We start from the raw sequence: 13046 nt of genomic DNA on the forward strand, positions 1-13046 counted from the left end.
AGAGATAATACGCCTTCATCCACAACTAGAATCATCATTTCAGATGGATTTTGTAGTACTTTTTCCCCCCTCCCCCAGTCGCTAACAGAGAGGATGAGTCTCCACTGGCACAGCCATCCATGCCTGATCAGACCCAGCAGGATCTTCAGCTCTGACTCATCTGCTGCTCGCATTCATTCAGTCCTTATAACCGACCTCTACCTGTCTGCAAGGTCAAACTCAGAGGTGGCTCAGGCTTTTCTTTTGACTTGACAGGTGAAGTCGAACAGGAAATGTATGTTTGCACTGTGTCTTTGTTTAACACATTGTGCGTATTTAAAATGGTTTTACTTGCTCTTTGTGCTTGAATCACATTTGGCTGCAATCGGGCAAAAAACATCTGAAATGTCAGCTTTACAGGAACAAAGAGGAGCAGCTTTGCGCAGTTTTTTGGATCAACCAACAGGTTTCGTCACAGCTAAAGGTCGGGTGTTTTTCTCTGAGGAAGATTTAATCTGAAGTGAGCAATTAAAAGATGTTCAACTGTTAACTTCAAGATTGGATTGGAACAAAACCGTTGGTTGTATTCAGTACATTGTTTTATTTCCACAACTGAACAATATTTATGTTGTCACCCGCCATGGATGCAATACAGTGTGTCTGTTTATCATGTGAACAATTGATTTCACTCGCAAAGAGAAAAGAGAAATGTAATTTCCTCAAGTTGTTTCCTGCAAACATGACCTCCCCAGCAAGCCCTTATTTGAGAAATCAAGTGGGATCGCTAAAATGACTTCAACAGTTTTCTTCTGTATGAATATATTCATTTCCCTGTATATTTACATTCCTAAAATAAATAATAGTCTAAATAATGTCTGATCTTCATGATGCTGATTGTGTTTTTATCTCCCTTCCCTCAAACCCAACCTCCAGATGGCGAAGGCAGACCAGCGTTTCGGCCAGCGGGACGGCTCCGACCAGAACTTTGACTACATGTTCAAGCTCCTGATCATCGGCAACAGCAGTGTTGGGAAAACCTCCTTCCTGTTCCGCTACGCCGACGACTCCTTCAGCAACTCTTTCGTCAGCACCGTGGGCATCGACTTCAAGGTGAAGACGGTGTATCGCAACGAGAAGAGGATCAAGCTGCAGATCTGGGTGAGGGTGGATGGATTTATGTTTGTATGTCTGTCTGGCTAGATCACAGATAGAGACAGGTAGATTAATCTAACATATATGTGTGTAACATATCATCATATAATGCACTGTAACATACAGTAACATCATATTAAACTGTATTATACAGTAACATCATGGTATTTTAAACTGTAACATACAGCAACATCATGGTATATTAAACTACAACATACAGTAACATGATATATTAAACTATTACATACAGTAACATGATATATTAAACTATAACATACAATAACATTGTGATATATTAAACTGTAACATACAGTAACATCATGGTATATTAAACTGTAACATACAATGACATTGTGATATATTAAACTGTATCATACAGTAACATCATGGTATATTAAACTGTAACATACAATGACATTGTGATATATTAAACTGTATCATACAGTAACATCATGGTATATTAAACTGTAACATACAATGACATCATGGTATATTAAACTGTAACATACAATGACATTGTGATATATTAAACTGTAACATACAGTAACATCATGGTATATTTAACTGTAACATACAATGACATTGTGATATATTAAACTGTAACATACAGTAACATCATGGTATATTAAACTGTAACATACAGTAACATCATGGTATATTAAACTGTAACATACAGTAACATTACTGTGACATACAGAGTGATGCAATGTAACATGCTGTTCTGCTCTCAACAACAAGCTGCTGGGAGGAGAAAAAAAAGACAGATACACAGACTTCTGGTTCTCCTCAGCTTGTATCATCGGTGTGATGTTGTTGCCATGGCAGCAGCTCTTCATGCTCACACACTCTCTCACCGACACACACACTTGCGCGCGCGCACACACACACACACACGCACTTACACATGCACACACAAACACACACACACGCTCACACACACAAACATGCACACACACATGCACACACACACACACACACACACACGCACACACACACACACACACATGCACACACACGGTGGCAATTAAAGAGACCTCTTGGGGTGAAGAGGTTGAGACCTGGCAGGGGACAGAGAAGCCTGGAGGAAGGGAGATGGGGGATGGAGATGTGTGTGTGTGTGTGTGTGTGTGTGTGTGTGTGTGTGTGTGTGTGTGTGTGTGTGTGTGTGTGTGTGTGTGTGTGTGTGTGTGTGTGTGTGTGTGTGTGTGTTTGGGAGGTGGGGGAAGAGTGCCATAAGTAGAGCCAATCAGAGCCGATTGATTCAAACTGAAAGCATCAGAGATGAGTAAAAATAGACACAACACACACAACAGGAACACGCATAAACTATAAAGTGCAATAAAACAGCAGGGTTTGCGTTGACTAACATGAATACTGATTTGACTTTAATAAAAAAATCGTTGTTTTATTTTAATTGGATTAATGAACTCCTTGGATGTTACGGGATTCTTTGATCTTGTGATAGTTGGAGTTGAGGCCTTTTGACAAGGTGGGGTTACCAACTGGGCTAAGTGGGCAACGTCTCAGGTTCACTGCATGTCAAGTGGTTTTGGTCATTTTACGACAAATTTGTGAAGGAATTTGCACCAAACTACTTATAACATACAATATCAACTAAGATATAAGCAATATGTTTAGATTATGCTGTGTTTACATGATGCATTTTCCAAGAAAGCTTTGTTCATAATGGTAGAAAAAGAAAAAATAATCTCATGTAAGTCTCTGTATTGGAACTGTATTTTATTTAAACCCTATTTATATTTACCTCATACCTTTTATGTTTGCAACAAACTTTACAAGAAAGAGCACGGGGCTTTCTCACGTTATCTTTGACTAAAGTGTCTGCATATAGTCCTTTCCGGGCGCACACAGGCAAGACGCTAAGCTGACCAGGCTCAAAAGTGAATCTGGGGTGAGCACCGTATAACCCAGAGGGGCCAACTTGGAATGTTGTGTTTACAAACGGCAACCAACAAATACTAGTCATTGTGCCTTTAAGATTATTGCTTTGATCACACTGTAACAACTGAAAGAGGATCAGATTGGAGTATCGACAATTTTCAGACCAAATTTTTTGACGCGAATGTTCTTCCAAACCGTGCACAACAACAGCTTCATGAAGAAATGGTTTTCCCCGTTTTGGTCTAAGAGAACTCGACTGGTCTGTAGTTGTTCCATCCGGCATCTTTTGGGATGAACTGGAGCATTGACTGTGAGTCAAACCTGATCACCCAACATCAGTGCTGGCTTTCACTAATACCTGTCCTCAAGTTCTACATCTGCTGGAAAGACTGGAACCAGAAGATTGGAGAGCTGTTTGAGCAGCACATTAATGCACATACTGTCACATTGTTGAGCGGTTCACATACTTCCTCTGTGAAAATCAAAGAAATTTCTCTTTGCTTTGAACTAGACTGAGAGGAATCAGTCACTGCCTGCGGCTATGCTTATCACATTTCTTATGATGAATGTCGGCACCACACACACACACACACACACACACACACACACACACACACACACACACACACACACACACACACATATAGATATAATCACGCTCTGCATCAAATTTTAATTAATCAAATGCAAACAAGCAGTCGCCATATATAACAAGAAGCCAAAGAAAGAGAAAACCAGAGATTGTTGAATAAGCACAGAGGAAGTGAGGCACAAAAGAGCTAAATTTAGCCGAATGACTGCACCCAGACCAGCTGTAGTGGTATGAGGACGAAATGGTGGAGGATGGCGGTGGCTGAACGAAGTGGGAGTTGTTGTGGACAGGCGTGAAAGTCACATTGATGCTCAGCTAATTTGTTGCAGTGATCGGCGCCGGCGGCCAACCGGATTGATCGAGGCGCCAGATAAGACGGTTAAGAGTCTTAAGAGGGGAAGAAGATGTTTGGTTCCTGTGAGATGTTCACACTCTGACAGCAGAGACGGTCTTCATCACCGACTAGCTGCGCAAAATCCAAAATTAAGTAAATTTCAAACGCATCAGATTTTGTATTTATGTACTTAGTATCTTTTTCATTTGAAAAAAGGGGGCAGCAACTCCCACTGTGGTCACAACCAACGGAAGTCTACTACATAATATATATATATATATATATATATATATATATATATATATATATATATATATATATGTATATATATATATATATATATACATATATATATATATATATATATATATATATATATATATTGTATATACTATATAATAATACACCTTAGCCTTTCTCTGTGGATCAGGAATTGCTAGATGCATTGAATCATAATCCGTTTTATTGCCCAAGTATGTGCACACATATAAGGAATTTGCTCTCAATATACTTGCACATTCTGGCAAATAGATAGAAATGGCTAACAAAGACAACATTGCTAACCCTTTCCATTTTCTTCCCTTAACACCCCCATCCAGACAAAAACTCAGGGTTGTGCAGCAGAGAAAGTTGAACCTGGCTCCAATTGTGTGCGATGCCATTCGTCGAGGCTCTGGGTTGGCCAATCAAATACATGCAAGGTCACAATCCTGGTCTCTTTGTAACATCAACGCTTGTTATTCTTCGGCTTTCATCGCCGCAAAAGTGTTGTTGTAAAACTCTGTCTCACAATATTATAAACCTCTGTGCAGTGTTTTGGTGTAATACTTAAAACCCCCACAAATTCACAGTTCTGTTACTCAAACTGGATTAATGCATTGTTTTTCATCATCTCACTGGGACCTGACGCAACCAGGAGGCACCAACACGGCCCTTTGCATTGTTAATCTTCTACAGATAAGTAACATCGGTACCAGCCATTTATATCTGCAGCTATAAACATATCGATAATATCGGCACCATATACAGACAAGGAAGGAGTGAATGCGGACTGCAGATGTTAGTTAGAACTTAACAGCAGAATGGACTGCAAACTGATGACGGGGTGAAAGTATAGACTGAGCTCATGTGAGCGTCGTGTGAAACTGCAACACTTGCTATGTGTGGTTGAGAGGTGAGAATGTGTGTGTGTGTGTGTGTGTGTGTGTGTGTGTGTGTGTGTGTGTGTGTGTGTGTGTGTTGGATGATGATCGCTCCAGAATTAGTATCTAGAATTTGATATTTTCTTCTACGTCTGTAAGACATTTGTTTATGTATTCATATATTCGGTGGTTGTGCCGCATGCTTTCCATTGCGAAAATGTATGCTTTATAACAACTTGTGGTCCAAATGATGGAGTCTTGTTATCATAGCCTGTGTCTCCATGGAAACACCATTAACCCAAATCAAACAGCCTGGTTTTGAAAGCCAGGCTATAACAGATAATACCCCCAGCCTAGTATTTTGGGATATAACCGTATCTCTATTCACAGTTAGCAGGACACAGTGTCCAACCGTTTATACACAGAATCAGTGAGGTTGGCTGTGGATACAAATGGACTACAGTTGATGAATCCTAATCATTTTGACCTTTCCCATTGTACCATCGTCACTGCATAAATCACCATTTAATCAGCTGGAACTTTCTGTGAATCCCAATTTGTATGGCTCCATTTAAACATCCAGATGTGATTTTGTTTACTTTCGTTTTTTTACTGTAGCTCGATCACAAATCACAACCTCTCTTGCTTTTCCCGGGCTTGATGCAGATCCGGGTCGGCACAACTCCTTTCCAGAAGGAGGTGGTGATGCACTATAAGAGTAACTGGAGCACAATGGTTTCAGCAATTCAGCCTCTGTGGGAGCACATATAGTTCTGACGAACGCTACAGCAGCTTGGTGTGCCGTCCGTATGACCACATGTGTTGAGGTTGCTGGAGCTGCTTTTCTCTTGCTTTTCTCTTGCTTCTATACGTGAGATGGTTCATTTCACTGCAACTGCAGTGTAACTTCATGGGGAGTAAGATCATTGATGCATCTTGGAGAGACAGATGCCTGAACACCTTCTTAACATCTGTGACAAATTTGTTCGGGATGCATTTACACTTTGTTCCTGTCAGATAGCTATTCTGATGCATGCACAATTTACTTAAGACATTTCAACGACTTCCTACCACACCCGCGAAGAAGCTGACACACCAAGTCTCAATCACGTGTTGGGTGAACCTGCACCTGAAGCAAGCTGTTTGGTTGCTGGTTAATTTACTTCTTGTCCAGAGGCGGGTTTGAACGGCAGACGATTACGGTAGTCGGCAGTACAAGAGTGAAGAAACCACACAGTGATCCCTGTGCACATTTGTCTACCTGCAGCCTGGAGAAGCATTGTTCCAATTTAAGGAATGGGGAGAACAATTGTATCATCTCCCTGGCCTTTTTCCGTTGCCCTCCTACAAGAAACATCACACTCTAAAGGGCAGATCTTCATTAGATTTACTGAGCACAATCATGCTCCTCAGAGGATAAACTCCCTCCCCTCAAGTGCAGGCCAGAGCTTGGACACAAAGAAAACTAATGTGTTCTGTGATGGTCTCTTTCCTTTCCTCTAAAATACATAAAGGATCGATATGTTGTTTGTTCTCTTCATTATGGTCTGCAGGGGGCACTTGGGACTTGAAACTTACAAGTGGCACGTATACAAACCCAAAATTTAGATTTTGACTGGCTGTTTGTTTGTTTTTTTCAGGACACGGCAGGACAGGAGCGTTACCGCACAATCACCACGGCCTACTACCGTGGTGCCATGGGCTTCATCCTCATGTATGACATCACCAATGAGGAGTCCTTCAACGCCGTCCAGGACTGGTAGGAGATTGCCCTGGAAGCTGTGTGTGTATGACACTTCTTTGTGCTTGATATTCAAAGTAAAGGATTTTAAAATGTGCTTACAGGGCGACTCAGATTAAGACGTACTCATGGGACAACGCCCAGGTAATCATGGTGGGCAACAAGTGCGACATGGACGAGGAGAGAATCGTGCCTCCAGAGAAAGGAAGGCACCTCGCCGACCAGTTAGGTGAGACGCTGCGACATGAGTGCTACAGAATACTTTAATACAACAGAGGGCTCTACATGGCTAACAGAGAGAGATTCATGAAGTATTCCCTCACTCTGAGTTCTTGTTTAACAATTTCCTCAAAACAGAAAGTCTCCAGGGTAATGTAGCAGTTTTATAGGGTTATATTCTGACCATTGGTTTGAATGATTTCAATTATGTTTCTATTTTTTAGTGAGGATTGGTGGATCTGCTCTAGATACTACAATACCCATGAACCTCTGCTGTCACATGGCACATGTGCAGTTTATAAACATAAAAATGGAAGATTTATCACTCAACATTTTTTTCAAATAATTTTTATAAACAATGAGTTAAATTGTCAGCTTCACCAAGCATCGATTTCACCGATTGAAATGACAGCTGTCAGTTGTATATACACAGTAATAATGATATAATGGTGATTCTGTATTTCCAGTCATAATAAAAAATATTTATTTTTTAAAGTGAGCATCCTCACCAGTTGATGATCTACGTTGAAAACAGAAAATAAAGAAGCTGCCTTGCTCTAGTTGGTCCAGGTATAGCAAATGTAATACCATACTGGTATTTCTCTCTAACATAACACTGTTGATATGTACTAACACAGATACACCGAGATACATAATATGATTTTAAGATTCCAGATGCAATACTTAATTGCCATCCAACTTATAGTTGTAAGGAATGTGTGTCCGTGTGCTCATGACAGAAGAAAAAATAGTCACAGCACAACAGTCAAGACACATGATGAAGAAATAGAAACCCGTCATACATAAATAACACCCTCCACCATAAAACATAACATCCATCAGACGTAAGATATTTTTAGTCCAAGAGAAAAGTCTAGTGGAAAATAAGAATGAAGTACAGTTGCTTTAAAATACATTATTAGTGCTTTGCTTGCGTAAAGTGTTGATGCAGAATTGGTGAACATTTATTAATTGGCTGGTTCTGCAGTAAGTGCTGTTGAGGAAATGAGATGTTCTAGTTTTGATGGCGTTTGAGGTTTTCTTTTAGTATTTTTATATCTTCGCGCTGAATGTGGTAGATGTAGTTTGCAGCTGATAAGTTACTTGGACAAGCAACACAAAGGTATACAATTTATACTTTATTGTTTATATTTTCCAACAATTTGTTTTATTGTGACTGACACTCCCCAGCAGGAGCTGCTAATAGCTAATTCAGAATACTTGTAATAATAATAATGCATTTAATTTATATAGCGCTTTTCTTAGTACTCAAAGTCACTTTACACAACATTTACAATGTCCTAAAAACTATGCAATAAAACAAGTAGATAATATAAATAAAACCGCTAAAAATAAATAAAAACAATAAGAGCACACAGTCATACATTAAAAGCAGTTCTGAAGAGGTGGGTTTTGATTTGTAATGGAGACAATTTGACTAAATGTAAACAAATAATTTTTCAACACTCATTTGGGTTGGGTATTATTCATCTGTACCGTGAGAAATAGCTGAACTTCTCTTCCCCGGGGCTTGTGTGTACTGAGGAATAACTAAATAATACTATTGTGTATTGCCAAAAGCCTAAGAGGCGTTTGAATTAAGACTGCACAATACTGGTTTTAGCTCCACTGCTGGGAGCTATTTCTTTACCAATACCAGCGTTCATTACATGTAAATGCTGCAGGCTGAAACACTCAAACAAGAGTTTGCTGCTGCAAAAGGTTTCACACTGGTCAGCAAATTTATTTTGCAATGTGGGTGTGCTTAAGTAAAGTCACATTCAGAAAATAAAGTGTTTAATGGGCAGCTATAGGTGGAGATGTAAAGATTACACGCGATGACCTTTCATTTTTTCCCATGAAAAATGCTTTGCACAAAGTGGCTGTCTGAAGACATTTTTCCAGCCGCCTGCCACTGTGTGGTTTCACAGTGTCACACTCAAACAGATGGTATCCAAGGTTACAAATAGATATTTGTGAAGTGGGAAGAAGAGTCTGAGAAGAGCAAACACACCCTGGGAACCACACCCAACTTAAGCGAGACAACAGTCTTTAAAAGCCCAAAGATAGCACTGTAAGTATTAGGACCACTGGTTTCCAAATGTGTCGGCATGTGACCCCTAAAGCAAGACAATGTCTACTGTGACCCTTTGTCACAAACATAATATATCTACTGTACAAGTTAACATCAGTTTAAAAGTAATTTGTCCCCTCACTGATTGTTTAATTTAGATAATTTTAGAAGTGTTTTTTTAATTCTGTACATTCCAGCTATATCTGACATGCATGTCACTCCAGTAACTGACAAACAATATTTGTTAATTTAACCAGCTGAGTGTCCAGTCCAACAGTTTTTCAGTATATTTTTATATGATTCTATTAGTTCTACCAATATAAAAATGTGCATACAGTTTTGGACAGGTTTTATATCAAAATATAAATATATATTGAACGTAGACAGTGTTTTTCTGCCGAGTTTTATTATTGTTATGATTATGCCTGTTTGCTTTTCCCATGTCGATATATCCCAAGTCTCACCAACTTAAATTGCTAAAACTCATGAAAAAGTATTTTACTTTTAATTAAGTTTAGCAGAGCTCCCCCTCAGGCTTCATATATAACTTTGTGGAACCGGGTCAAAGGTTGATTTTCACAGAGAAAAATATATTGCTTATTACAGATTTTGTTAATCGATGAAACAACTTCTCTCCCCTTTTTATTATCTGATCTATAACTGCACTACAACTTTACAGCAGAGTTTCATTTCATTTTGCACTACCCACTAGATGGCTACCACTACACAGCATTTCACAATTGTGCGTTCAAATTATCATCATCTTTGCCTTTTTTTGCTGTAACAGTACAATTCCCAGCTGGTACTCTAACCAAGCTAAATCTCCTGTCTTCATCCCGACTGCCTTCACATGAACAAGTCTGCATGTATGCACTTTGAACTGTTTAACCCATCTGTTTCCTCCTGCAGGCTTCGAGTACTTTGAGGCGAGCGCCAAGGAGAACATCAACGTCCGGCAGGTCTTCGAGCGCCTGGTGGACATCATCTGTGTGAAGATGTCGGAGCGCGTGGACGTGGAGGTGCCGGCGGCCCCCGGCGCCAAGACCACCAGACTGACCGACAAGCCCGCCCAGCTACCTCAGAAGTGCTGCTGATCGTCCGTCCGTCTGTCGCCCCGTCCTTTAGCTCTCGAGAAAAAATATAAAAATACAAAAAAACAGATTAACTATTGCAACATTCCTCATCACACTCTCTCTGCTTCAGTCCATGTTTGTGAGCAGTCAATAATCATTACGTCTACTGCAACTTATATAGCCAGTTTCATCCCCTTACCGTCCCGTACCCAAGCATCCGAGGTTGGTCCTTACTTAGGTGGTGGAGTAAGGGTGGCATTGAACTCTGAACAAAGTGTAATTTGGCTTGTTTGAAAAAGTTGCAGAGCCAAGTTAGAATACAGGAGGATATGAGATAACGGTGGAAACGTAAAGCCTGGTCACACCAGGAAGTGGCAAAGCAAAGTTAATTCTGCGTCCTCGTCAATTAGCGTGTTAGAAGTTTGGTGACATAGTGAATATTTGCAGCGATAATTGACCTAAAAGGTTCCTTCAACCCATTGTTGTCTACTTTTTGATCGCATTTAGAAGATTAGGCAACTTAGATGCACAACCATCAAGACACACCAAACTAGATTTTGTTGAGAGAGCACTGCTGAGCGGAGATGGCAGTTGGGGCCACAGGGAAGCAGAGCCTCTCCTCTCAAAGTGTAGCACAATGAGAAACTCACACCAGAGCGTCTCACGTTAACAAGTTTTCAGGGCACAGTCGTTCGCCCACGAGTCATCCGCCAAAAAACATCCGACTAGGCTGCTTCTCCGATAGCTATAGTGAGTTCCCTCTAATACAATATGCCTATAGTCTAACTAACTGTTACTGGCCTTACTTAGTGCTGTTTGTCGCTTGAGAGACGCTTTAGGGCTACACCACCAATGCACAACTCCCAGGCAGGGCTGCAGCCACAATCATTAGAGGAGCGGGTCGAGTCCAAAAACAGGTCTGAAGTTAAAGTCTAATGCTGCTCTGTAGTGTTTTTCACAGCATAAAGTTAAACAGCGAGTGCCTCCTGGGGTTCTAACAGGGTTCCTTTAGATTAGTAGTGTTGTTATTGGGTAGAGTTATAAGTCAAATAATTGTACAGTATGTGTAGTATAGTAGTACAGTAGTATGTGGTGAAACAAACATATCATATTTGGTTCGGTATTGCAAACATGGAATGATTACTGAATAGGCCAAACGCGTGCCGGCCCAGGGCCCAAGAGGTCAGAGGGCCCAGAACTGACTGTTATAGGCAAGTTCCATACCTTGATCCTTGATTCAGGTAAGGACCCCGCTCCCACCCAAAAAACAACACCAACTTGTTTCAAACTTAATCCAACATCTTCACAGGGACACAAAACAAATGCAAAGAGATGCAAAATGACTACAAAAAAAAGAGGTAAAACAACTACAGTGACTTAAAATGTACACAACACCCATCTTCCCTCCGGGCTGCCAGAGACTCGACCCCAGACTGCCACTAAGAGCTGCAGCCCTGTTTCATGGTGGCTTACAGCTTTTGCACTGGCCGACACAATCCAGCGTCACACTGAGGGTGTTTTATACTCACGCACACATGTGAGCAGAGCTGATGAGTGAAGAGCACATGGTTCTCTCCTTCCCCCTTAGCAGGTGTAGTCAAATAGCCGTCCTGTTTGCAGTGTTTCCTACATGAATGTGTGTGTGTGTATGTGTGTGCGTGTGTGTGTGTGTGTTTGTGTGATTTTAGAGCCAACATTGTGTTGCATATGGTTATCATGATATTTATTGCGTGTTGAGTTGTAATGTTTCTTTGTGTTTGTGTACAGTATCTTTGACGGGAGTGTGATATTTTGATCATGTCATGTCAGCTGAGATAAAGTACATGAGTGTTTACGAAAGACGTCAAGAAAAAAAAAGAAGACAAGGAGAAAAAAATTGCATTTATTATTAAATATTGAAGATAGAAAAAATACAATATCCTGCCAAATTGCTATATAGCTAGCACAGCGCACGTTTTTGTGTGTAATTCCACGTGTGTCTTCATATTGGTTAAAATAAACATACAATAATATTGTCATTGTCTTCAAATGATTATTTTTTAAGTGAATTTGTAAATGATAGATTTAGAAATTATAACGGTGTTGAGTATGAATTTATTTTTGATGCTGTGTATACATGGACAAACTATATAGAGAGTGTAAAGTTGTTGTCTTACAGTTTACTCCTGTATGGGAGAGAAGCACAAAGTGATTGTACAATATATTGTGAATGTTTGTATATTATAGATGCAATTTAGTATAATAAAAATCACAATCTTTAAATCGTAACATTTGTTTTGTTTCTTGTGGCTATTGTTGACTTTTTCTGACTTTCTTGCTATTACTTGATTAATAATAATAAAGTAAAAACTTGAATACTAAAGATAACGAATGAATACTACAGATCTACTTCAATACTAGATTTACAAGTGTGTGTATGCATGTGGTGAGCTAATTTATTATTGTATCGCCGAAGTATTATAGAACCTTTTCTCTCTATTTTTTAGCTTTTAACTAAGTTAATTTTTTCTCTTAATACATTCTGTATATAGAACAAACGACTCCACTGACTGCATTGAAATGCAGCTAAAAAGGAAGTTTTGCAGACACTATTCTGGGCTGAAAAACTATCTTATTGAATCTGCATTTAATGTGTGTTTAATCACATTTAATATGAATTAAAGTTAAGGCAGCAAAACTTTATTTAAATCTAATGGATTTGCATTTTTTTAATGACTTTATTTAGCTATTTGTTTTGGGTTAGATGTTTAAATACAACGCAGGCCGCCATTGTAAATAAAGTCATTAAAAAAATGAAGGTAAAATAATAATAACAGAAAAACAGTTCGTTTTAACAAT

The 13046-nt window shown here is 39.5% G+C and overlaps 1 protein-coding gene across 1 annotated transcript; it reads left to right on the forward strand.

Annotated features, from left to right (window-relative positions):
• Positions 1 to 912: 912 nt before the first annotated feature.
• rab3b (RAB3B, member RAS oncogene family) lies at positions 913 to 10229 on the forward strand (the record flags this gene model as incomplete). Its single annotated transcript, XM_079221133.1, has 4 exons — positions 913 to 1137; positions 6742 to 6860; positions 6947 to 7071; positions 10045 to 10229. The coding sequence occupies 4 exons, from the start codon at positions 913 to 915 to the stop codon at positions 10227 to 10229; spliced, it is 654 nt and encodes a 217-aa protein (XP_079077259.1).
• Positions 10230 to 13046: the final 2817 nt, after the last annotated feature.

This window comes from Taurulus bubalis, assembly GCF_910589615.1.
Source record: "Taurulus bubalis genome assembly, chromosome: 7".
Classification (NCBI taxonomy): domain Eukaryota; kingdom Metazoa; phylum Chordata; class Actinopteri; order Perciformes; family Cottidae; genus Taurulus; species Taurulus bubalis.